Consider the following 27,223-nt stretch of genomic DNA (forward strand, 5'->3'; position numbering starts at 1 on the left):
CATTTGAAGAGGATTTAGTGCTGGTGAAAGGCACTTGCCAGCCCTGGAGAATGGATTCCTCTATTGACCCACGCACAAAGGACAGCACAGGCAGCAGCAGTGCAAGCTTTCACCACCCTGCCCTAGCCATGTGCCTCAGCTCTGGCCCAGACAGGGAAGGAGAGCTCACTTGCCATTCCCAGTGGCTGAGATTGCCCACAGGGGTGTGAACTAGTGCCAACAGGTGCGGGGGCTTTAGGGATGCGGATGCTTCTCCACTAGGAACTGGCTTGAAGACACCAAGTTATTTCACAGAGGCCACCAAACCACTTTCAAATAATAACAGCTTCTGGTTGCTGGGCTGAACTATACCTGGGGACCTTCAGGTGAAGTGCTCTACATTTCATTCCCAGTCCTGCGAAGCCATCCAGTCTCCCAGACCAAACCTACCTGAAGTGCATGTGGAGCTGCAGGGAGCATAGGCAGAGACCTTCCACCGGTACATGTCGGCCAGGCTGATGTCATCATGGCCCAGGGGGCTCACATCAAACTCGTTGCTGCAGAGAGAGGAGCAGAAATGAACTTAGTTTGGGATGCGACGAGTAACAGATAGTGAAAGCCTTCCTCAGGTACTCCAGGGGATGGAGAGGGAACCCAGTGGCTCTGCTTCTTTTGCTTACTGTTCCCCCGCAGGCTTGCATGGGAAGATCTCCTATGGCTGGTGGATCACTTTGGTGAGTGAGTGATCACGTAGGAGGTGACCAAGCCCCTTTGGAGGAGCAGAGGCGCTATCAAACGTGTTCTGGGAGTCTGAGATGGACTGACACAGGCTGCTGGCTTTGTTCTACCATCCCCATCACCATAACAACAGAGGAGTCAGAGAGGGGAAACCCAAGTGGAGAACCCTGAAGCTACCATGGGAATGGGATGATCAATCCTCCCAGGATAAATGGCATCCTGTCTTCCCTCAGGAACCCGGCGGCATCTCACCTTTCAGGGCCAGGGGCTTGAAGGGGTTCTGCCGGGTGGCTATTCCCGAGGGCAGTGTGGAGGCTTGAGTTGGAACCCGGCAGGGGGTTCTGCACGCTTGTAATCACACTGTAGTTAGCTGCCTCCTCCTGGCTCTCTGCATAAGCCTCTGCCTTCATGTTCTCCAGCAAGTTCGTATTGGCAGGCCCTTTGCGCAGCCCTACTGGCCATCCGGCCACCAGCTCGTTCCACAGCCCCGCGGTTGAGTTCTTCCAGCCCAGCTTGGCAGCCAGGTACTGCAGTTCCTTGCAAAAGGCAGCATTTTGTGGGTCCCGGTGACACAATCTCCTGAAGAGCCGGAGCCTGGCTGCCCCAATCCCACTGCTCTCCGGCAGCTCGGGCCTCATCACGCTGTAGGGCATGGCTGTGCTGATGGAAATCTGATTTAAGCTGGGGGCTAAAGGAAAATGCAGGGGTGTTAATGAGCCCATAGAGGCTAAAGTAGCCTCCCCCTCTGGATCGCCACCTCCCCCATCCACCCAGCTGGTACAGCGCCCACTGCTTTCGATGAAAGCAGAGGTGGGCCAATGCTGAGTGCTTCTGTAAGTCCCACCCTTAACAAGCACCTCAATTACCCAACCACAAGGTAGCCAAGAAAACAAACAAACCCAAATCTGTTTCTCCACCTACTGCCGCCGCCTCCTCGTCCGCTCCATTTGCATGGTAGACTTGTCTGATCTGGAAGCCAAACTTCTCTTCTTCCTCTTCCCTCTGTTCCCAGCCCCAGGGCCCGGCCTGAGCGGTGGAGTTACTCTGGAAGAAGTCCTGGCTGTTGAAGCTCAGGTCTCCATGCTCTTCTCCAGGTGGGAACCGGTCACTGACATCGTCCGGGGCGAGAGAGAGCCAAGTGGCATTGAAATCATGCACAGTCCCAGAGTCTGCTGGGACTGGGGCTGGATGTTTGGGGCTGGAGTCTGGTAGATGAAGGTAGAGAGGTGCCTCGAGAGCAGGGGCAGCTGTTCGGAGAGCTGCCAAGGGCACATGTGGCACAGTGTAGTCATACGTTATATGGGGCATTTTCCCATTGAAGTTATAGTACTGGGGAGAAAACAAAAACCCTGTTAGCTCATTTGCATGTATCGTGTCTAATGGATCAGAAACACGTGACCACACCCTGAAACCTGACCTGGACAGTAAGTGCTTTGTGATGAACACAGAAGAGACAGTGTACCCATGATGGCCAGACAGGACCCCCCAGGAATGGCACAGCTCAGTCTCTCCCAGAAGGCATTGCTACAGGGAATGAGGCAGGAGCCCCAGCCGTTGGAAAGCTCAAAATTCCTTTGCCTGCAGGGCACCTGTGGTCTTGGGGCTCGGAAAGGAGACCGCCAGGGAAGCACCCTGATCTTTAGCTCCTTACGTACCATGGCATTCAGAGACTGATTGGTGGGGCCCTGGGCAATGATGTACTCCAGGCCGTCCACGTGCAGGTTGGAAGGGCGGCGGTACTTGAACACTGTGCCAGCCACCCGGAAGTTCTGGGGATTGTCAATGGCTGAGTTCCCGTTGAAGAAGAAGTGCCCAGATTCATCCGCCAGTGCTGCAAACAGAGGCGAGGGACAGGAGACTTAACTGCAAGCAGACGTCAAGGAAAAGAGGCCAAAAGCAGCCCATGCTGACTTGTATGGAGAAGTAATCCTTGGCCAAGGAAAATCACCTGGGGGAGACACTGTCTTGTGCTCCATGTGTCGGTGCCCTGAGGGACAGGATACCACGTTGGGGGTGGCCTGAGCTCACACTACAGTATGTCACGTTTCTAGTCCAGAACCCTTGAACCACAGCAATGTGTGAGGCAGGGTGAACGTGCAACATTAAAGAAAAAATGGCGGTTCAATGGCACAGCAGCTAAATATATAGAAATTTCACCTCCAGAGAGCTAGATTTGTTTAGCTAAAAAGTCGGGAGAAACCCACGATTCTGACCCTCTAGCTTTCTAACCCTCACCCCACAAATTCAGGGCTGTTTGGCTCCAGTGTTGCAGTGTGAGCCTGGCTTTAGTCAAGTGAATTACAATGGAGGCAGGGCTGGTCATGTTATCTGTGGTCCCCTAACAGCCTCATTCCAGCTAGCTCTCTCAGCCCTTTGCTTTCTGAAAGCACCAAGAATAGCACATCAGCTGCGACCCATCCAGAAAGCAAAGATCCAACACAAAGGATCGTGTGACCCCCTAAGCTGAATGGATCGTTCCAGGTGAGAGAGGATCACAGATGATCTTGTCCATCGTTTATTTCCTAAAGCCTGTATCCTTCCCTCCTACGGAAACACCTGCCAGAGGGGTACAGTTATCACCTAAGGGGCAGGGCAGGGGTTCTAGAGGAATCCCTCGGTGCAGCTAGAAGGGGTGCAGGGAAGTCAGGTGGACACCCTGAGAATCCTGGTTCAGCTGCCCAGTGTGCTGGCCCCGCCCAGCTGCTTCCCACTCACTCAGGAGCCATGCTGCCTTTGGCTCCCCCCCACAGTCGCCTGCACCCTCCTCTCCGAGAGGGTCAGAAATGGCAGGGCAGGAGTCAATGCAGCAAGGTGCTGGGGGTTCCTGTTTCCAGATCTGCCCATTTCTGTGGGGCTCACACCCACTTAAAGCTGCTCCCCAGCACCTTCCCTGCTCCGGTGTGACTTTACCCGCTCCAGCCTGGCTGTGGTCATGCACAGGGCCTCCTGCAGGCTCCCTTTGAGCTTTTGCTCCTGCCTTCCTTTGCTGTCAGGGCGTGTCCTCTCTGCACCATTCCCAGGAGTACAGCCCATGCCCCAACTTCTGGTGGTGGTGACGTGCTATCCACACCGTGCTTTTCTGCGGCTTACCCAGGATGTTCTCAGTCTTCCGGCGCTCGATGATGAGAATGTCCGTGGCGCCGGCAGGGATGTTTGTGACGAACACGTAGCCTGGGGAGTGGGAACAGAACAAAGGGTTGGGAAACCCAACGCGGGAGAGAGACTCAGGCTGCTCCAGCCTCACAGGTGGCTCAGTGAGGGCATTGCAGTGCTGCCAACTCTCATGGTTTTGTCATGAGTCTCATGATATTGTTGTTGTCCTTAAAGCCCCAGCTCCTGGAGTCAAGTGGAGATGGGATGAGCTCTGCCTTCATTCTTAAAGAAAAAGTATGTTTCCAGCCCTTGTGGCTGTGGAGAAAGCTTCAACATGTGACCCTGGTGCATCCTAAAGGCTCAAAAAGCAGAAGGCAAATAAAAAGAACGCCACATCTATGATTTTTACATAATCCCAGGATTTTAAAGCCAATCTCATGATTTTTGGTGAGCCTGACTCATGATTTTTTGAACATTAGGGGTTGGCAAGCCTGGGAGTGGTCGATGGGCTTTTATTATGTTCCAACTGGAGTAGCCAGCGGCAGCAAGTTGGCTCTGTGTCCATGCAGGAGGGGGATGGTGCCCTGCAGCACCGGGCACACTGCAGAATTACTCTTTTAGCTCCAGGAGAAGGGGTCTTGTCCCAGCTCCCCCTTTGGGTGTGTTTGTTTGCAGTCAAGGAGTCTTTATTTTTTTAAAAAATCCCTGCCTGGTTTGTTGAGGTTGAGCTGCTGCAGACCTCAGGAGTTCATCTGAGTCCCGAGTCAAATTCGAGGGCAGGAAGAAGGTATCGGCTTTGGGTGCATGAGGGAGTCATGCCACCCACTAGATCCACAAACCCAAAAAGATAAAGGCCCGACTACTGCCCACGGTTGGAGCTGAACTAGCAACCTAGAGATCAAGGGCTGCAGAGCTCATCCGCTCAACCTGATAGTTTCCCCTTGAAGGAGAGTGAAAGGTGAGCTGCAAAGGGAGGGGAAAACAACAAGCAAACGCACAAGCCAATTTTTTAATGCTGGGTAAAGAAGGGTTTTATCAGCTTGTATTTGACATTAGAAATGTGGGTCTTCTCTACCATGCAAAACTCTATGGTGACTGGAGACCTAGGCCTGGTCTACACTACGACTTTAATTCGGATTTAGCTGCGTTAATCCGAATTAACCCTTCACCCGTCCACACTACAGAGCCAGTTAATTCGAATTAAAGGGCACTTAAAATCGATTTCTGTACTCCACCTCGACGAGCGGAGTAGAGCCTAAATCGATTTTGTTAATTCGAATTAGGGTTAGTGTGGCCGCACACCACCGAATTACTGTGTTTAAATTAATGGGGTAGTGTGGCCGCACACCACCGAATTAATGTGGTTAAAAACCGAATTAAGGTGCTTAGTGTGGCCGCGCACAATCGAATTTATACAACCTGTTTCCCAAATTCGAATTATCTAAATTCGGATTAATCCTGTAGTGTAGACATACCCCAAGTGAAATGATGGTATCACAAAAGACAAAAGATTGTATACATCTCACTCTATGGGCAGCAGCAGCATCTTTGCTACTGCAGTCTAAATAGTAAAAATAACGACAAATGCAAGATGAGCAATTGTGTGGGGAAGAGAGTTTTAGTCACATTTTTTGGCCTGTTTTTTTGTTGTTGTTAACACCTTTTGAACTCAGATGTCTAAGACACACTTTTGTTAAAAATCAATTGCCTGCTTCCACCTCGCCCCATAGAGACAATGGATCTATGGCTTATTACAATACACTATAATCCACTAACAACCCCCACGTTGCTTTCCCCCCCCCCCCCCTTTCCTCCCTATGACTGAAGAGATGTTACCAGGCCACTTCATCTTGAAGGGCCCCTTGAAATATGTGTTAACTACTCATGCTAAACAATCAGTTCCACTCGTATTTAGCTGACACACTCTAAGGCTATGTCTACACTACCACTTAAGTTGGCTTATGTTGCTCAGGGGTGTGAACCCCCCCCCTCCCGAGTGACATAAATTTTGCCAGCATAAGCGCTTATGTGCACAGCGCTGTGTCAGCGGGAGAGCTTCTCCAGCCAATATAGCTACAGCCGCTCGTTGGGGATGGTTTAATTATGTCAAGTGGAGAGCTCTTGCCCGTCGGCACAGAGCGGCTAATGAGAGATCTTACAGCGGTGCAGCTGTGCTGCTGTAAGCAGGGCCGGCTTTAAGCCGATTCGGCCGATTCCCCGGAATGGGGCCCCGCGCCTAAGAGGGCCCCGCAACGTCCGGGGCTGCCGGTGGAGTGGGGGAAAAAAAAAGCCGCTTCTCCCCCCTCCCTCCAGCGCTTGCGCCACCATACAGCTGATCAGCGCAAGCCTGGGAGGGAGGGGTGAGGAGGAGGAATGCGGTGTGCTTGGGGAAGACGCGGGGCCAGGGCAGGGATTTGGGGAGGGATCCAATGGGGCAGGGAGGGGCAGGGCCACGGCGGGGATTTGGGGAGGGATCCAATGGGGCAGGGAGGGGGCGGAATCGGGGCGGGGGTCCCCGCACCTGCTAAAGCCGGCCCTGGCTGTAAGTTTGCTAATGTAGACATGGCCTAATTAAGTTTCCCAGACCTGAAGAAGAGCTCTGTGTAAGGTCAAAAGCTTGTCTCTCTCACCAATAGAAGTTGGTCCAATAAAAGATATTACCTCCCCCACCTTGTTCTACCTTGCCCCTTCAGTTAACATGTGAGAGCTCACCATACAAATCTCAGAGTCCCCAAGACGCGCGGAGGACCAGATGTGACAATCCTGATATTTAAAAAAACCACAACCAAACCGAGAAAGTAATACTTATTTTTGAAAACTGTTTCAGGCTTTCTTTATCCATCCTAAAGCAGCACAAATGGACATAAACCTAATCCTCTGGAGGTCACATTTAAAAGCAATGAAGTGCATTTTGGAGTTGGATTTATTCAGAGCTGGCAGTTGTTCCTGGGAAAGGAAAACCACCAAACAAAAAATATTCCTTGTTCAATTTTTTCCTCTTCCCACAGAAAAGGAGAACAAACTGCCAGAACTGTGAATAGCACTGGGTGCAGTTACAACAGGGCTGTATCCAGTAGGGGGTGATGCAGTCTAGTGGAATTACCATCAAGTAGAGTGAGTAGGTGTCCCAGAATGTCCTACAATCAGTATTCTCTGGTTATCAGTGCGTCACAGTGTTGCTCTACCACTCAACAATCCCATCATTCTGTGAGGGGGGAAGACTGGGAGTATGGAGAGGGGTAGAAGTGAGGGGAGTTGTAGGGCCTGAGGGAGGACCACGTTTCAGAGAACACTTACCCCCTCTGCAGCCCATCGGCCTGGAGAGTACAGGAGAACGATTGCTGTCATCAAGAACAGCAGCACACATTTACAAATGTAGTGACCCTCCTCCAGGGCTGGCCTTACCATGAGGTGAACTGAGGCGGCCGCCTCAGGTGCCAGACTGTGGGGGGGCGCCACTAGGACCCAGAGTGTAGAAAATTGTGTCTGCTGTTGGTGCATATGTATTCTCTCTGCTCTAGATGCACAGAGATGGTGGAGTGCTGTGCTAGAGGAAGGAGGGCACAAGAGACATAACAGGCAGGCAGGAGAAAAGGTGAGAGGGAATAACAGAAAGCAGCAGGAGCTGCAGGGAGAGAGAGGAGGAGGAGCCTCTTATGTACCTCTCTAGCACCCCCAGGAGCCTGGACTGATTAACACCAGCTTCTCAGGGAGCTTCCTGTTTCCTGCTGCTTCCCTGAACCCACTTGAGGAGAACAGGCAGTCAACTGAAGTAGTAGGAGCCAGTTAGGCCCTTAAGACGCTGATATTTTCCCTCACTCAGGCCCTGCTACCAGCCTGCTTATTTGTCCCCTTCAACTGAGTGTTGAGAGCCACTATAGCTGGCACAGAACAGCAGTCATGAGTGAAAGAAGAAAATGCCCCTGTGACGTTGTGCAGTCTATATGGTTTTATAAAAACATGATAATAAGTGAATATAATGTAACTGGGATAGTTTTAGAAAAATATGGTAATAAGTGAATATAAAGTAACTGGGATATGCTTCATGCAAAAGGTCTCTTGTAAGGTATCATTACAAAGCTTATAATCTACTGAGTGTGATCATCTGATTTGTATACATGTACCACTCTTGTATCTAAAACTAGAAATATAAAATATAACTCTGAGGGCCTATTGTAATTATGTAAAGTGTGGGCCATTAATGATGGTTTGGAATCTTGATGACTCCCATTGTCTGCAGATGGTTGTGTTTACCTGTGAGTCTTCCTGTATATGTGTGTGCTGGCAAGTGAGTAATGAAGTTTTGCAGTGACATGTGATCATGTCACCTGAACTGGAATCCATCTTTAACCTGGTGCTTTTCCAGTGGGGGGAGGGGGGTGGAAACCCAGAGGGACAAAGGGTTCCCGCCTTATGCAAAAGATATAGAAAGGGGTGGAAGAGAACAGAGGGGGAGAGGAGCCATCATGAAGAATCCCCTAGCTATCACCTGAGCTGGAACAAGAGCTGTACCAGGGGAAAGAATTGTGCCCAGGCCTGGAAGGTGTCCAATCTGAGAAAAACTTACTGAAGCATCTCTGAGGGTGAGATTATCTGTATTCAGTTTGATTAGGCATAGATTTGCGCATTTTATTTTATTTTGCTTGTGACTTACTTTGTTCTGTCTGTTACTACTTTGAACCACTTAAATCCTACTGTCTCTATTTAATAAAATCACTTTTTATTTAGTAATTTACTCAGAGTATGTATTAATACCTGGGGGAGCAAACAACTGTGCATATCTCTCTATCAGTGTTATAGAGGGCGAACAATTTATGAGTTTGCCCTGCATAAGCTTTATGCAGGGTAAAACGGATTTATCTGGGTTTAGACCCCATTGGGAGTTGGGCATCTGAGTGCTAAAGACAAGCACACTACTGTGAGCTGTTTTCAGGTAAACTTGCAGCTTTGGGGCAAGTGATTCAGACCCTGGGTCTTTGTTGGAGCAGATGGGCATGTCTGGCTCAGCCAGACAGGGTGCTGGAGTCCTGAGCTGGCAGGGAAAACAGGAGCAGAGGTAGTCTTTGCACATTAGGTGGCAGCTCCCAAGGGGGTTTCTGTGATCCAACCCGTCACAGCCCCTCTGGGGCAGCATTCAGAAAAAGAAAGAAAGCAAAGGAAGCTTTTCTATCTAAGCCAGAAGGAGCTCTCCTGAGATACATAGACACAAATGTTCATGGTGAGCCTTCTGACCCCAGTGAGGATGTGAGTGGTGAGGAGAGGCCTGATCTTCCAGTTAGTCAGAGTGCAAGTGACCTGGCAGCTACTGCAGCATCCATATCTCCATCTCAAATGGATGTAACCGTGCACATTCCTGAAGAAAAGTGTAAATCAGAGAAGAGTGTGGTGGAGGCACAAGAAACAGCTGCTGCTGAGTTTAGTTCCTTAAATCTAGATGATCCAGGACTGTGGACCCACTTGAGAAGTAGCCTGAGGGACTTCCTTGTACTGCATGGGCCACAGCAAGTGAAAAACTTCATGTTCCCCAAAGACAATGAAAATAGAAGTTTCCATCCAACACATTATTGGCGTGACAGTAGTGGTGACAAAGTGGAGAGGCCATGTACATGGCTTATGTACTCAAAAACCCAGAATGCTGCATACTGTTTTTGTTGCAAACTCTTCCAATCTAATGTTCCAGCCATATTGCGTTCTACAGGAAAAAAGGCCTGGAAAAATCATGCCATGAGAAGGCAGCAAATCACCAGAGAGCATTCCATAGGTGGAAAGAGCTTGAGATGAAATTAAGGTTAAAGGCCACCATAGATGATCAGCATCAAGAGAAGATTGCATCATAGACTCATAGACTCATAGACTTAAAGGTCAGAAGGGACCATTATGGTCATCTAGTCTGACCTCCCGCATGATGCAGGCCACAAAAGCTACCCACCCGCTTTCCCTTAACTCAGCTGTTGAAGTCTCCAGATCGTGATTTAAAGACTTCAAGTCGCAGAGAATCCTCCAGCTTGCGACCCCTGCCCAATGCTGCGGAGGAAGGCGAAAAACCTCCAGGGCCTCTGCCAACCTACCCTGGAGGAAAATTCCTTCCCGACCCCAAATATGGCGATCAGTAGAACCCCAAGCATACAGGCAAGATTCTCTAGCCAGACCCACATTTTACCAGCGATGGCACTTTATTACCTAATTGACTAATATCACGTTATCCCATTAAACCATTCCCTCCATAAACTTATCTAACATCAGAGTCTCTTTACTGGCAAAATGTTCTGAAAAGGCTAATTTCCATAGTGAGAATGCTTGCTACCCAAAACCTAGCACTGCGTGGCACTTCAGATCAGCTGTATGTGCCAAACAATGGAAACTTCCTTAAAATTGTGGAGCTGATGGCTGAGTTTGATGCTGTACTCCAGGAGCATCTAAGAAGAGTCACCACCCAAGAAATGTACACACACTACTTTGGAAAAACAATTAAAAATGAGATCATACAGTTACTGGCAACAAAAGTCAAACAGAAGATTGTGGCAGATCTGAAGTCAGCAAGATATTACTCTGTTATTCTGGACTGCACACCTGACATCAGCCATATGGAACACATGACTTTAATGGGGCTGTTTTGTAACAACAGAACCTAGTGAAAATGTCACTGCAATGGTGACTGTCAGAGAGCATTTTCTAGAATTTATTGACACTGATGATACTACAGGAGCTGGTATGACAAATGTGCTTCTTAAAAAGCTGGAAGATACGGGAATTGTGATAGCTGACATGAGAGGCCAGCGCTACGATAATGGTGCCAACATGAGAGGAAAGAACAGAGGAGTGCAGACATGGATCCGAGAGTTAAACCCTCCAGCTTTTTTTGTCCCATGCAGTTCTCATTCATTGAACTTCGTGGTCAGTGATGCAGCACCAGCTTCTAGTGAGACTGCTGAATTTTTTAATGTAATTCAAAGCATCTATGTATTTTTCTCTGCATCAACTCATCGATGGCAAATTTTGACGCAACGTCTGGGAACATCCTCTCTGACACTGAAACCATTGAGTGCCACATGATGGGAAAGTCGAGTGGAGGTGATAAAGCCTGTCAAACACCAAATTGGGGAGATAGATGATGCCATAGTTGCCATTATAGAAGATAATGCTATGACAGGAATGGTTCATGGGAGAACAGTGGCAGAGGGAAATGGAATCACCAGAAACATACATAACTTCAAATTTCTGTGTGGTTTAGTGTTGTGGCATGACATACTGTTTGAAATAAATGTTGTAAGCATGAGACTCCAAGGTATTGACCTTGATATATCTGGAGTAATGGAACAACTGGACAAAGCAAAGTCATACCTACAGTCTTTCCGGTCAGATGAGGAATTTCAAAATGGTCTGAAGAGTGCACAGAAGTTGACAGAGGAAGTTCACACTGAAGCTATTTTCCCACCCATTCAAGAATATAAGAGTCACCGAAGAAGAAGACATTTTGATTATGAGGCACGGGATAATCCCATGAGAGACCCCCAAACAACAATTCAAAGTTGAATTCTTTAATCAGGTGTTAGATTGTGCAATACAGTCAGCTGAAGAATGTTTCATGCAGCTCAAGAAACACAGCAGTATATTTGGGATGTTATATGATATTCCAAAACTCCTGACTATACCTGAAGAAGACCTACACCAGCAATGCAGGGCACTAGAGACAGTGTTGACACATGTTGACATGCGTGATATTGATGCGAGCGATTTAGGTGATGAACTGAAAGCCCTTTCAAGATACATTTCAGCAGGATCAACTCCAAAGGCTGTTCTGGAATATATGTGCAAAATAAGATGACCACCCTCTTTCCAAATGCTTTTGTTGCTCTGCGCATACTTCTAACACTTCCTGTAACAGTTGCCAGTGGAGAACGAAGCTTCTCCAAGCTGAAGTTAATAACACATCTACACTCCACAATGACACAGGAGAGGCTTGTCGGCCTTGCAACCATCTCAATAGAGCATGAGCTGGCCCAGACTGTGGACCTTCAACAGGAAGCAGTTCAAATCTTTGCAACCAAGAAGGCACGGAAAGCACCACTTTGATTATTCAAACAGATAAAAATGCCAGTGTTTACTATGCAGACAAGAAAAGTTATATTTGCTGTTCAGGCGTTTGAAAGTTAAGTGTTACTTAAAATTTTTGAACAAGGCATTTTAAGTTGTTAGTTCTCCTTTATTGGGGTAGGTAGCAGAGCAGTACCATGAGAGGAGTAGAACAGAAAGACGGCAGAATTGAGACCTTTCAAAGTTTTGCCCCAAGCGAGGGGACATGGGGGCATCATTTGAGCTCCCTGCCTCAGGTGCCAAAATGTTGTGGGCCGGCCCTGCCCTCCTCGTACAAGATTAACATCCAAATGCAAAATCAACTCAGAGCAGAGATAAAAGAAAGTGCATTGAACTCCTAACATCATCTGGCTTGGGCAAGATGCTGAGATCAATAGACATATATAGGAGCCCAGCCGCTTCATATCATAAAGAGATAGAGGAAAACCTCACTAACTTACCATGCAGCAAACCAAACCAGTTTCCTCTGCTGATTAAGCTGATCAGACAAAATACCATCATTTTGGTTTACATGGGGAAAGAAAGGCAAGGTATTATTCAGCTCCTTCAGCTGGGACGTCCAGACTCTGCCCTAGTTGGCAGTCCGTGTTAGCAAGAAGCAACATGTGAAATCGTTTGATGGGCATCACTTAACAGGGTGTACCTAACTGTGAGATCCCCTTTCGGAAGCTGCCTGAAACCCGGTAGCAAGTGCTGCCGTCCCCTCCGCACACCCTGCATCTGTCCATCGTCCGGGATGAGTAGAGACTCCCGTCGCACCCAACCGGCTGCAAGGAATACAAAAGAAAAGGTCTTCAATCCTGCTCTGGAGCAAGGGGTGTCCACCACAGACCTACTGGGTAGGTGAGATTCTAAACTGGGGGAAATCCCTGGAGTGAGAGTTTACATGTCTAGGGCACACAGAAGTAAGAACTCTGAGGCAGGGGTGAGGGGCTGTTTTAGCTCATAATGCACCTACGTTTAACCGACCCACCTTGCTGGGACATTGGTTTGGAATGTCCTTCCCCCAGAAGGGTCTGCATCCAAGAATGGCCTTGCTGAGCCAGCAGGCGGCTGTTTTTAGTGGGGCAATGTCATTTTGAGAATGACCATCTCCAGAAGGCAGCACATCCAGCAGTGGCAATGCCAACCCGCCAAATCACTGTCCTATGGAGCCTTGAGGTTTTAAAAATAAAAAGTACCATTGCAACGAAAGGGGGCCTTCGCTAACAGATTAAAACTTCTTGCACTGTTGGGTGATCCTTCAAAACCAAGCCAAGGCTGCTGCTTTTCTCCAGGCTCAAGGGAGAATGTATCCACCTAGTGCAAGTACATGGCTGCACATAATGATCTCCCCAGCCCAAACCTGGCTGCTCCATTCTACATAGGTATTAGTGTGACATTTACAAGAACCCTATAGCAGCTGTTCAGTTTCACTTTACTGCCCATACTTGTGGTGCTTGAGGACAATGATTTAAAACCAAGCCTTCAGCCCCCGATACACGGCCCTTCCTCCCAGCGCCTCACCTCACACTTGCCATTGATGCAGACCCCCTGGTACGTCCTGTCTTTGCAGGATGTGCCGTCCTGTGCGTGGGCCATCAGCTGTCTCTCTCCACTCCTAGTGGTGCACTGGAGGTCACAAGGCTTGTTGGAGATACTGGTGTAATCATCTGAAGGGAGAGAGGTGAGATGGCAATGGGCAGAGCAGCGGGGGCACAGGATGGCTCCAGGACTGTCAGTGAGACAGTCTTCTCCTTTAGGTCACTGGTTTACAGCTACCCAGGTCAGTATCAATGGAGTGTCATCACCACTTAGAGTCCCTTTGGTGGCTTAGGTGAAACAATTTGATGGTTTCTCTCCACTCCTAGGAAGTGGACTGGTGTCCAGCTTATAAAACCCACCACTACAACCAGCAGTGGTGTAGGCAAAATCAGCTGGCTGAATGGGCCTGGAGACTGAATCCCCCCCACCCCTCAACTTACAGCCTACGTGGGAGCTTACACTGTTGCCGGCCCTGCTGGATAAATGGAGGACTCCAGGGCTCGTGATTCAGCAGCTTTCACCACCCTTACCACCAGCATTTTCAAACACGGGTGCCTGGAGTTAAGCACCTTGGCCAAAATGTTCAAAACTGACGGGTGATTTCAGGGGAACCTGGAGTGAGGTGCTGAACACCCACCCTTGGAAAGCCAGGCCCCTTTATGGTGTCTCAAGTTGGGCACTTGAAAACGGAGGTAACTGAGATCACTAGGGCTCTATATCCATATTTAGGCAGCAGCCAAAGCAGGACACTGCGCTGAACCAGGGGTAGGGAAGGCAAAGAGAACGCAGGGCTGGCTCTTGAGAGGGGCGGAGAGAAACGCCTGCACCATAGAGAACAGGCAGCTGCCAAGCAGGAGAATTCCTTCAGAGGGACTAAACGGAGACACCCAGTAGTGAGCAGAGTGGCCTCCCTCCAGTGCAGAGGGTGTTAATTCATCCTGTGGGGCGCAGCTAACCCCGCCCCCTCCACAGGAAGGGCAGGGGCGGGGCAGTAAGTATAAAAGCAGGGCCCTGCGGTTCAGTTGGGTCCGGACCTGGGAAGGAAGGAGACGTCCCCCCGGGGGAGCTGAGCCCACGACCAGCAGTGGGGAGAAAAGGCAACCCAGGGCCCCAGGAGCTGGAGGACCCTGAGGAGAGAGTGGAGGAAGGGCTGCGAGATGGAGAGCCTGGTCCCAGCAGCGATGGAGCAGTGCCTCCAGGAGCCAGTAGGAAGTAGCTCAGGGAGACACGACTTTGGTCCTGTTGTGCTGCGGGAGGCAAGGCAGTGACGCACGTTTCCCTGCTGGCCCCGGGGCAGGATCGCCTGTCACTTCTAGGGCCCTGGGACCCTGTGGAGTAGGGTAGGCCTGGGTACCCCTACACACGACCCCATACACAGGGCTGGATGTGCACTAACCTTTAAGCCAGAAGGCCGGAAATAGGGACTGTTTGTTTGCTTGGCCCTCAACCAAGTGGCCAGAGCCCGAGACTGTTTAAATGCTCAGCCCTCATCTTAGAAGGCCTGAGCAATAGACTATTACTGTTCACTCCAGCCAGGAGGTGGGAACCAGAGCTGGTTTAAGTGCTCAGCCCTCCCCCTTGGAGGCCTGAGATACAGACTGCCTGTTAACTTGCTGGATCCTCACCCAGCAGGTCTGAACAGTCAAGCGCGAAGTTGCACAACCACAAGCCAGGTTGCCAACGATTTCACCTGGCAGGGGTACCAATCCCCTGACACTGCCCCCAGGGGCGCCCTGGCCCAGAGACGCGGAAAGTTTACACACCCACTCACCCCTGAAGGAAACTCTCCTTCTCCTACCCGCATTGACCAGGTTTCCCACTTCCCCTCCCCCGTCTCTCATGCTGAGCTGGTCAGCCATGGACAGACCTGGGTAGAGAGGCGTCCAGTGATAATAGTGCTTCCCAAAGGCCTTGGCATTGAAGGTGGCGCACTGCTGTTGTTTGAAGCTGGCCGAATTGGCTGGGCAAGGCTGCAGAGAAAGCAAAGCTAACATTAGCCTCCTAGATCAAAACCAGCCCACTACGGAAAGGGAAAACTTCCAAGGGATCGGAATTCCTCTCTTGTCCCAGAGCAGCGTGGCCCCTTAGGTCAAGGCTAGGATCCACTGGTAGAGCAACGCAAGAAAGCTCCACATGATGTTAGTACAGCCTGCAGGCCCTTCTCCTCTCAAAGCTGTGGGCAGACACTTGGATGGCAAGTTACAAAAGGGGCTAGTGGATCTAGTGGACAGAGCAGAGGCTGAGAGTCAGGACTCCTTGGTTCTATTCCCCTCTGCCACTGGCTTGCTCTAGGAGCTTCAGCAAGTCACTTTTCTCCTCTGTAAAATGGAGATAATTGTAAAGCACTTTGAGATCCTCAGATGAGGGTTACTGTGACAGTTTACTCCTTGCTGACTCCCCTAGTGGATAGGGCAGTGGACTGGGCTTCAAGAGACCTGGATTCAGTTCCTGGCTCTGCCACCGCTTTGCTGGCTGACCTTGGGCAAATTATTGCCGTCTCTGTGCCTCAGTTTCCCCATCTGTAAAATGGGGATAGTGACCTCCTTTGTAAAGCATTCTGAGATCTATGGATGGAAGGAGCTAAGTATTCTTCTTATTGCTGTATTAATATTAATAAAATGCCCATCAGTGTTTCACAGAGGCTAGCGGCACTGAGTCAAGATTGCTGCTGTTCTCCGCATTAGCCTTGTTCTTATCTATAAAACAGAGAGCTTTAGTCACACCTGTGACTGTCTCAATTCTGGAGTGACCCGTGTCCACGTCACTGTGTGTCCCGCTCAGACCCTTAATCTGCTTGCCATTGCCGTGCCAAATCTCAGGCACAGCCGGCAGGCTTGCGCCGGCACAGCAGCCCTGTGAGCACCCGCTGAGGCCACGTTATTTCCCTAGGAGTAAATGGACAGCCCTGGGAGTGGTTCTTACCTGTTGCTGGCACAGCTGGTAGCGCTTGGATTGGCCCCCACACATGGTGCTGTTTGTGCCCTGGGATAGGTGGAGCCTGCAAGGCAGAGAAGAACTACGCTGTGGGAGGAGTGACCAGTGGTTTGGAGGACTATGAGGTGCTAAAACACAGAGGCTGTAAGACAGTTGTGGCCTGTAGCTTAGCACAGAGAAGCAGAAGTCAGGCGATAATTTGACAGGAGTGTGTATTAGAACAGCCGGTTTTACATCCAGGTTGTCACACACAGACTATGTAACAGTGCGTAAAAAATGTATTTCCAATAGCTCCAATTTTAGGGTGGGATGCTCTCACTTCGTGATGGCAGCGGGGCTATTAGATTGGACAGAATGGCAGCATCAGAGAACTGCCACCTTCCTCCAGGCTATGCCGTTTTCTCTCCCTCTGTCCAGGTAGAATGACTGATGAGACAGTGTGACAGTTTGGGGAAACTATGTTAACTTATGAATTCTGTTTGATAGTGGGGACTCTGTGTGTACCTCTATCAGACCTCGGACTCCGTGTTGAATGTGGGGCTTGTCTGCCCTCTCTTTTGTCTTTTGCCTCCATCTTAGGATGAAATCCCAAGGGCTAGTGGCACAGGGTTAACAATGGCAGGTCATTAAACCTTGATAGTCCTCTATTCACATGGCAGCCCCCTTGGACAAAGAGTTGGCTGCCACACAGAAGAACTAGGCTGCCCAGGTGGGTTGGTCACTAAGGTATGCATCACCTGGTGTGGGACTTTGCTCACCTGATGAAACAGACTGACAAAGGGGACTAGAAGTTATGAAAGAGAAGTGATGTCGCTGCTAGCCATTTTGGGGAGAGGGAGACGAGACCAGAGGCAGGAGTGAGAGGAGAAGCCTTGTGCAGGAGGGAAAGAGGAGAGGAAGAATCCTAGACTTCTTAAAAGAGTTTGACCTAGGCCCGAAGAATGCTCAAGAGCAGTGAGGACACTGAGGCAGGGAAGGATGTATAGGTGTTTTATTCTGTGAGTTACGTGCTATCATTTGTCTCTGAAGAGGTAAACAGTAAAACAGAGTGGCCGCAAGGTTGAAGCTCTGGGAAGTGATATGCTTAAGCAACTTGGATATCTTGGGAGGTCAGCACTGGTCCTGGAGGCCTACTGGTCACCCTTCCCAGACAGAGTCTGTGTTCAGGAAATGTGCCAGAGGCCAAAGAAAGAGAGAGGCTGGAGCCTACCCAGACCAAGGGAAGTTTAAAAGCACACGGGTGCATGCCTGGGACCCAAACACAGCAGCTTGGTGTTGTAATATTAAAGGTACCTAAAGTTGAATCAGCAGTAGCATCGGGCCCGGCAACCCACACTTTCAGGCTGCGAGCCAGCTGACTTCATATGCATAAACTGAACCTGGTTAATCAATACTCCTGGTTTTAATTGAGAAATCACTGCTTCACATGCACCAGCTGCTTGAGATGCTGCATCTTCTAATCCCTGGGCAATCTGAGTTACAAGGGAGGGGGGATGTTACTTACTTCCCCCATTAAAGAATTAGGCTACAGTGGTGAGTGTTTAGCAGGGGAGCTTTACCAGGGCCATGACAGACAGTGTGATCCAGTCCATCGCACACTAGAGTTAGAATTTAAGAGTCCTGGGTTCTATTCCTGACTTTGATGCTGGATACATCACTTCTCCTCTCCTGCCTGTTCAGACTCTTTGGGGCAGGAACAGTCTCTTATCAGGCATATGTACAGTCCCTAGCCCAGTGGAGCCCTGACTCAAGTGGTCTCTGGGTACTAGTGTACACAAAAATGATTATTGGCAATAATAATAATAATTAGAGCTGTTTGAAACATCTCACACACAGATAATGCCATTTTGTCAATATCGCCATGTTCTGTGGAAATGTGTTGACTTCAACAAAATTTTGTTTAGAAAAAAATGGGCCTGGAGCATTCCAATAAAGTCCAAATGGACTGCTTTGTGAATGTAATGTTTCAATTTTCTGTTTCAAAATGACTTCTTCCATTTTTTAATATTTTATATGATAACGTCTAAATCAGAACAAAATGTATGAATGTTATCCAAACGTTATGATCAACCCCACACAATTTTATTTTATTTTGGCTGAAGGGAACTGTTGCAATTTTTTGGTTTAGGTTCGTGTCAGAGCGGCAAAGAAATACACAGCAGCGGAATTTCCTGTAAAACAGATAACCCGATTCCCACAGCAGTCTAGGTGGCAAATAACAAGCAAGTCAAACACCATGGCTGGGATTTTAAAAAGAGTGGAATTCCATAGCACCAGTGATTGGGCTGACTCAGACACTTGTCACTTTGGGTATGTCGACTCAACAATTAGACACCCACAGCTGGCCTGTGTCAGCCAACTTGGGCTTGCAGGGCTTGGGCTGAGGGGCTGTTTCACTGCTATGTAGACATCTAGACTTGGGCAGGAGCCTGGGTTCTAGGACCCTGTGAGGTGGGAGGGTCCCAGAACTCAGCTCCAGCCTGATCCTGGAAGCCTACACTGAATGAAACAACCCCTTCCCCTGAGCCCTGCCGGACAGCAGTGGGCTTTTTGTTGCTGTGTAGACATACCTTGTAAGGGCATGGTACAGACTTGTCTCTATGTGCAACCACCACCCAGTCACTGCCAGGCAGATTGAGTGGCAGGATGCTTTTGGAAGCCAACCACCAATATATTGAGCCTGCTCAGGATGGCAAAGAAATAGAGGGGCCTGGGAAGAGTCTGGGCAGAAGCTATGTGAAACTCATTGTTTTGTATAGCATGTTGCTACTACAGTGCCAGCTGTGCCATGTTACTGGAGCAAAAAGATGCTGGGCTCCTCTCCCATCTAGCCATAAAGAAAGAGACGGTGTTTGTATAAGCCACTGGTGAGTGTGTTACAGATACCCCTCCGTGCCTGATCTACAGAGGATATGGAGCTGTTAGAGCCCTCACTATAGAGGCCTGATCCTAGCTCAAGCTGTGGCATCTTATGCTTTTTAACACGGGATATCCCTGGTTCAATCCTCTCTGTGTCAATTAAAACAATGGGTGTCACATTTGCAATCTTCTGAGACCTGCTTGCACCTCCCAGGTTAAGAATGCCTGGAGCAGGTTAGGTATGTCGATTGATGACTGCTAACTGCATTTGCTAAAATAATGATAGGGTTAACAAATCTCACTTGTCAGGGCATAGAAGGGAAATCTTCCTGCAGGGATAGGACCGTACAGTGGTACACCCTGGGGGTTGTTTTGGTTTTTTGCCTCCAGTTTTAGCCACTGCCAGAGACAGGATACCCCACTTGAAAGAGCAACACTCAGCTCCTTTCCTGAGCAAATCCTATGCTCCTAACAGACTCTAATGAAACAGAAGCACTGTGACCAAGTTGGTTAGTTTCAGGATTCACTGGGCCGTTGTGCGGTGATGGCACAATCTGTTGCCCGGCAGTTACCTAAAAATGGCCGCATGAATTTGGTGCTTGTGATGTCAAAATAATCCAAATGCTGTGCAAATTTCCCAGCACAGCACCACCAGTGTGCCTTCGTCCTGGCCTGCAGCAGACATTGTCAGGGGGGAGCTGGAGTTCTTGACAGTTGAGAAGGGGACAATCTTTTAGTAGCTGCGGGTGCGGTTTGAGACCATGGAATAAGCATATTGGCTCACTCTGCAGAGCATCAGCAGTGAAAGTGTTAAACACTGCTGGAAACAAAGTTTGCAGCCTGAGACTTCACAGTTATCATCCCCTTGGGATGAAACAGGGCAGCATTATTTCAGGCTGTCTGCAGACTCAGGCAGATATTGCAGCACTGTGTACACTTGGCTGAGGCTTGGAAGGTTTTCTTTGCAGCCACAGAAAGCTTTCTATATTTTTGTTTTTAAATGCAAGCTTGAATTCTGGAGCAAAACCCTGCAGTGAGGGGTAGATTCTGCAGCAAATTCCCTGGCTGTGGAATCACAGAGGGCCGGTTCCAAAGCCCATTGATGTCAGTGGAAAGATTCAGTGGGCTTTGGATCAGGCCTGGAGGACACAGAGCTCTGACTAGGAGGGCACAGGAAACACTTTGGGGGCACTCAGGGCCCCTTTCCCATTTCCTTTCCCCATCTTTCTCCCATGATGGCAGTGTCTATGCTCACTAGGCAGAGGAGGGACACAGACACTGGCATGCCTTGTTAGTGGCGAGGTTATTTGAGAATCACGGCCATCTCCAGATGGAAGGCACCTCTGCACATCCGGATCCTAATTATGCAGCCAGCCAGCCCACATAAAAGAAGGGTTTTTTTTCTTTTGAAGGAAGGAAAGAGGGAGGGGGCCATGCCTGGGCTTCCTCTGCTTAGAAGTGCGTTCATGCAGAATGGAAAGGAGCAGAGGAGAGGGGCAGGCACAGCGAGCGCTCTGCACTCTCGGATGCCAGCTCTCATTAGCATCCAGGGAGTCTGGAGTAGCAGGTTAAAGAGATGCCTCTCCAGGGGTCTCATTCATCTGTTTAGTGGAGGTAGGGGCTTCCGCTCCAGTCCCCTGCGCCGCCCTCGGTGGCGGATTTGACAGGCACTAGCAATATAGCCGGGCTGAGAGAGAGCAGCAGGAGTTCACTGGCAAGTGCCACAGGCCATCAGCTGCTGTGGTGTGAGGGAATGAGGGGGGGATCTGGGAAAACAAAAGATCTGAACGAGAGAGGGCACACAATGAAAAAGACGAGGAAGTCCCAGAGACATGACTGGGCCCAATGCTCTGGGACTAACTGGGCAATGTCAGAAGCACCAGAGTCAGTTGCGTATGGAGGGTAGGTCAGTGTAAGTGGCTCTAGCACAGTGTAACTGGCAATGCCGTGGTGGGTTTGCCAAGCAAGCAGAGCTTACCTGCTGAACGCGCGTGGCAGGGAGATGGGGGCCATAGCAATAAAAGCAACTGGCAGGGGGATGTGAGATAAAGGCAGCTACCTACGTCCCACCATCACCAATGCCCTCACCTGTAAGTGGGTGCAACTTCCCCGTAGGCCAATATGAGTTGCACCTGCTTATGCCAGGGCTGAAAATGGTCCCTAAGGAATTACCAAATCAGTGTAAATTATGCACATTTCACAGGCCCGCTGGATGTCAAAGCAGGGCACTTTACTTTTCCACCTGCTTTCTGAGCAACGTACACCACATGTGCAATACATCCCGTCCTCTACAGCAGCCAGGTGCAAACAGACAAAGTGTGACGTTGTGCAGTCTATATGGTTTTATAAAAATATAAGTGAATGTAAGGTAATTGGGATATGCTTCATGCAAAAGGTCTCTTGTAAGGTATCATTACAAAGCTCATAATCTACTGAGTGTGATCATCCTATTTGTAGAAATGTACCACTCTTGTATCTAAAACTAGAAATATAAAACATAACTCTGAGGGCCTATTGTAATTATGTAAAGTGTGGGCCATTAATGATGGTTTGGAATCTTGATGACTCCCATTAACAAGGACTATTGTCTGCAGATGACTGTGTTTACCTGTGAGTCTTCCTGTATATGTGTGTGCTGGCAAGTGAGTAATGAAGTCTTGCAGTGACATGTGATCATGTCACCTGAACTGGAATCCATCTTTAACCTGGTGCTTTTCCAGTGAGGGGGGGTGAAAACCCAGAGGGACAAAGAGTTCCCGCCTTATGCAAAAGATATATAAAGGGGTGGAAGAGAACAGAGAGAGAGAGGAGCCATCATGGAGAAGCCCCTAGCTAACACCTAAGCTGGAACAAGAGCTGTACCAGGGGAAAGAATTGTGCCCAGGCCTGGAAGGTGTCCAGTCTGAGAAAAACTTACTGAAACATCTCTGAGGGTGAGATTATCTGTATTTAGTTTGATTAGGCATAGATTTGCGCATTTTATTTTATTTTGCTTGTGACTTACTTTGTTCTGTCTGTTACTACTTTGAACCACTTAAATCCTACTGTCTGTATTTAATAAAATCACTTTTTATTTAGTAATTTACTCAGAGTATGTATTAATACCTGGAGGAGCAAACAGCTGTGCATATCTCTCTATCAGTGTTATAGAGGGCGAACAATTTATGAGTTTGCCCTGCATAAGCTTTATGCAGGGTAAAACGGAGTTATCTGGGTTTAGACCCCATTGGGAGTTGGGCATCTGAGTGCTAAAGACAAGCACACTCCTGTGAGCTGTTTTTGGGTAAACTTGTAGCTTTGGGACAAGTGATTCAGACCCTGAGTCTGTGTTGGAGCCAGACAGGAGTGGCTGGCTCAGCAAGACAGGGGGCTGGAGTCCTGAGCTGGCAGGGAAAACAGAAGCAGGGGTAGTCTTGGCACATCGGGTGGCAGCTCCCAAGGGGGTTTCTGTGATCCAACCCGTCACACAAAGAAAACGAGAAAAGTGGCCCAGCTGCCCGGCCCAGCATGCTTCATTATTCCAAGATATGTACATTGCAGAGCACAGTTGCCTAGTGTAACCCATGGGTCTCCTTTGTGCCTGCGTCATAGAGGATGTGAGTCTATTACAGTTCCAAGCATCTTTCACCTCCAGCGGTAGAAGCTCATGCTTTTAGCTCTGAAATCTCTGCTCAGTCCCCAGTCACGACCAAAATGGGGGTCACCACACTAGAATTTGAAATGTTTCAGATACAGAGCTAATACTGCTGCACTACTCGGAAGGCAGCGGATCACCATGAGTGCTGGTCTACACTTGGGGGGGGATCGATCCAAGATACGCAACTTCAGCTACGTGAATAGCGTAGCTGAAGTCGAAGTATCTTGGATCGAATTACCTGGGGTCCACATGGCACGGGATCGACAGACGCAGCTCCCCCGTCGCTCTGGTGGAGTTCCGGAGTCGACGGTGAGTGCATTCAGGGATCGATATATCGCGTCTTAACGATGATATATCGATCCCGGATAAATCGATTGCTACCCGCCGATACGGTGGGTAGTGAAGACGTACCCTAGGAGGGGTGCGGGAGGAGGGAGAAGGATGCACTTTGGGTCACCCCTCCCTGCAGCTAGTAAGAAAGGCTGAGTCTGGCTTCAGGGCATGTGAAAGGCTCTGCAGGAAAGGAGAGACACTCTTAGCTGGGTGTTTCTCCCCACCCCACCCGCCCGCTGGTGCATCCAGCATCTGGGCACCTTATCGGTAAAGGTTTTATGAGTGTCCATGAGTCTGGCGTTAGCTGGTGCTGCTCTATTGCTTACCTTTGCCGCAAGCAGTGCCTCTCCCGGGACATCACTCCTCCCCCACAGGTACGGGAGCACGTGGACCAGGAGCTCCATTCCCCCCACCACTTGGTGACCTCTTCATCCCAGGGGCCTGCTCCTTCTGCTGCCTCACTACTGTCCTGACAAAAACAGAGGATGGTTAGCTTGAGAACTCCGGCTCTGCAGCTGCCCTTGGGAGGGGATCAGTCCTCCCCTACGTGGATCTTTGGTGGGGTGCCACAAGAGTGAAAACCTTAAGTCTTCTAGTTTGGAGAGGGTGGGTAGGCCAGCCATGGTAGAGTCTAAACTACATGGATCCTATCGTACAAGCCCCCGTATCTGCCCCTTCTCAAGCACAGGATTCCTGGGTCATTCAGGCTGATTCCCATCTCTTATAAGGAATGCACTACACCACGGCTATTCTCTGCTTCCAGTGGCCCAGTGGGGGACGTGGAAAGCAGAGCACAGGGCGGCTCTAACTTACACTGGATGCTAGGCCAGCCTCTGCATGGTCCCAGGACACTGAGCGCACAGAGGTGGCTTAAAGCTACCTTGAACCCTACTGCATCCTGGCTCCAAGCACAGAAACAGGGGACTGTGAATCAGGCTCCCAGCTTCTATTCCCTGAATCCAACTTTCACTATTAGGTTTAAACTCCAACATCCCAGCATCTTCAAAATCCCCTTCTCCCCCCACGTCGAGATCGGACGGGCTGTGTGCTGACATTGGGCCATCAGCAAGCCAGTGACTTCAGCAAGGCCTTCCTCTGCCCACTGAGTAGTCACTGTTACCATGAGGGAGCTGCTTGAGCTCCTGCAACTTCAGCCCCTGGAGAAGTTCCCCTGCAACAGGAACGGGGCTGACGGAGCTTCAACGCCCCCTCCCTCCCATATTTCAAGGGAATGAAGGAGAGCTGTAGGAGAATGCAGGAGGATGCTGAATACGAAGGGGCCACAGCCAACAATGGTCTGCTCAAGGTTTAACAGTGTACGTGTTTATATTGCAGCGTATGATGATTTGCATGATTCTTGCTTGATAACCTCAGCTGCAGCCTTTCAGCTGGATCTGCACAGAGACACCCCAAGCCCACAAAGGTTTATCCACATAGCTCTAGTTTCAAGAGTGGGGCATAGTTATCTGATCAAATACCTCTTAGCAGCCCCTTATCGGATGCAGATCTTTGGATTTTGGCATTGGCTTCTGAGCTCCAAATCAGCTTTCGATGGGCCCCTGCACCCAGTAATGGACTCCCCGTAAAACAGAGGCTGGGTGGTCCCCCAGCTGATTGCCTATCATCACGGCAAGGCGCCAGTAGGGACCCCATTCCTGTACTGTTCAGCATCCACTCTGAATGAGGGAATGCAATGGAGTTTGCACTGCAGGCACAGCCGATGGTACACATCAACTCATTGGAGTTACAAATGTATTTTTAACGTCTCTCCACAAATGATAAATTCATGATCTTTCACACAAAAGCCCCAACATTTTAACTGAGAAGCGATGTTTCGCCTGACCCTCTTGAAATTGCTATTGCATTATTTCACCTGACTTCTCCAACTGAATTCCCAACTCTCCCACCACTAGCTTCCTTGAAAATACCATTCCCTGCTCAAGTTCTTTGCATCCACTGGGATTGAGTCTTTCTACGGTGCCAATCGGGGCTGGTCTCTCTCTCTCTCTCTCTCTCTCTCTCTATATATATATATATATATATATGAGGAACTAAGCAAAGACTGCAGAATTCATAAGGATGGAGACGTACAATGAAAGCCAAAGCCTTGGGTCCTTTGAGCAATATGAGATCATTAATATTTTTTGTCTGTTAATGGGGGAGAAGGGAGAGCGAGCTGTGATTTGCTGAGACTCAATGGATATGCAAACACTTAGTTCTTGATCACAAATCCAACCGCCTCCTCCAAAAATGAGGCCTTAAGGAGTGGCTTGTGTTCAGTCTTGGCTTGCATGTCAGTGTCACTTCAGATGTTGGTAAATGGCAGACAGGGTCCCAGAGAGTGCGTTGAAGACAGTCTCTTGGGGCCAGATTTGCAAAAGAGCCCAGTGGGGACATGTTGGGTGCAGAGCTCTGATGAGAATCTGGTCTTAATTGGCACAATGGGATCTGCTGGATGCTGAGCACTTTTGAAAAGCTGCCTCTAATTGGGGGTGGTGAGCACTGAACAATCTGGCTCTTGAAGACCAACTCCAAACCCCTGTGATACGCTGAGTGACCAGCAACCCAGAAAGCAGGTGCCTCCAGAACCCTTTCAGAAAAGGGGCTGAGGTTCTGACGGCCTCCCTCTGGCAGCATGTTGGACACTGCCATGTGTTTCTAACCTCTTACACTCCGAGCTGCCAAGTACATTTTCCTTAGAGTTTTCCTCTCGGCAGCATGGAGGAAAGGTTTCATCTCCTTCAGTTTCCTCCTTTTCTAGTTGGCAGACTCCGAATTGGGAGCTAGGTCCTGCTCAAGCAGGGCTCTTATGGAACCCTGTCGGGACCATCAAATCTTCTGAGGGCACGTGGCAGCTGCATCCCACCTTGTCTTCCTCTAGGGGGAAAATTCTCCCTCACTGCAGCACACCCTTGTGTCAGCAGGGCTGAATCAAGCCCATCATCTGTAATGGTTTAAGCCCTGCCCCTGCAGTGAGCTCTGTGCAGGCCATCCCCACACACTGGCGTTGATAGGGCCCCACACAGGTGCAGGGGTTCACCCGTGATGCTCATTGTGGGATCAGGTCCTTCACTGCTGCTCACCTGCATATGGCCGTCAGATTGAATTCTGCTTATGTTTACCTGCCATGTCTCACACTAACTGGATGGCAGCTGTAACTTAACAACGGGGGCTCTGTAGGGGAGTCACTGTTGTACTCTACCTTTATTCTGTGAATTAATTTGGCCCCTTTCTGACCCCTAGTAACTTTCCCCAGTGCTGGGTTGGTCTCTTACAGGATCGTTGTTTCTGGTGCTGTCCCTTTAAATTGAGCAGAGCCAAGCAGTTGCAGCCCTAGAGTCACCATTTTGCAACAGGCTGCTGCCGGCTGCACCTTTCTCCCATCCAGCAGGTAAGAACTTGTAATGCTTTCCTTGAGTTTTCCTTCTCTTATTTCTGAAGAAATGGCACAGGACCTCCTGGGTCGCCATCTCCAGTCCCCTGCCATCGTAAACAACTCCGTCATCAGAATCCTGTTATAAACGTATCAGTCTCCATCTTAAAACTAGTTAGACAGTTTTCACCCACTGTTCCTATTGGGAGGCTTTTCCAGGACCTCCCTCCTCTGAGGATTAGAAACCTTCTTCAAATTTCCAGCCTCAATTCATTCATGGCCAATTTATTCCCATTTGTTCTTGTGCCAACATTGTCCTTTGGCTTAAATAGCTAATAGATAGTGGAGCTTATCCATCTCCATGCTACCTTGTGCCCCTGCTTGCTCATTTAGAGTAGCACACTTCCATCTCTCTGCTACAACACTCAGACATGTCAGATGGCCACAGAAGTCAGAATGAAGCCTCATTTGAGAGATACTGGCCAAAGAAGAAGTCAGGTTTAAAAAGGAGAAGCAGTTGAGTAATTTTGTGATCTAGGGCTTAGGGTACTGGACTGAGGATCAGAAGAATAGAATCCCATTCCTGGCTCTGCCACTAACCTACTGAGTGACCTTGGGCAAGTTACTGCCCCTCTCTGTGCCTCAGTTTCCCCTCCCAG

General features: G+C 49.3%; 1 protein-coding gene across 1 annotated transcript in view; it reads right to left on the reverse strand.

Annotated features, from left to right (window-relative positions):
* Positions 1 to 27,223, reverse strand: part of LOC113407522 (ADAMTS-like protein 2) — a 48,083-nt gene that overhangs the window by 11,320 nt on the left and 9,540 nt on the right. Inside the window, exons 2-12 of the mRNA XM_026656120.1 lie at positions 24,341 to 24,433; positions 23,518 to 23,660; positions 16,351 to 16,426; positions 15,296 to 15,398; positions 13,411 to 13,556; positions 12,548 to 12,671; positions 3,808 to 3,888; positions 2,373 to 2,548; positions 1,617 to 2,046; positions 970 to 1,405; positions 430 to 536 (exon numbers count right to left, since the gene is read on the reverse strand). Coding sequence (XP_026511905.1) covers positions 430 to 536; positions 970 to 1,405; positions 1,617 to 2,046; positions 2,373 to 2,548; positions 3,808 to 3,888; positions 12,548 to 12,671; positions 13,411 to 13,556; positions 15,296 to 15,398; positions 16,351 to 16,426; positions 23,518 to 23,660; positions 24,341 to 24,433 — 1,915 coding nt within the window. The remainder of the gene's footprint in view (positions 1 to 429; positions 537 to 969; positions 1,406 to 1,616; positions 2,047 to 2,372; positions 2,549 to 3,807; positions 3,889 to 12,547; positions 12,672 to 13,410; positions 13,557 to 15,295; positions 15,399 to 16,350; positions 16,427 to 23,517; positions 23,661 to 24,340; positions 24,434 to 27,223) is intronic.

The sequence above is a fragment of the Terrapene carolina genome, unplaced genomic scaffold, assembly GCF_002925995.2.
Source record: "Terrapene carolina triunguis isolate 2854851 unplaced genomic scaffold, T_m_triunguis-2.0 Scaffold212, whole genome shotgun sequence".
Taxonomy (NCBI): domain Eukaryota; kingdom Metazoa; phylum Chordata; order Testudines; family Emydidae; genus Terrapene; species Terrapene triunguis.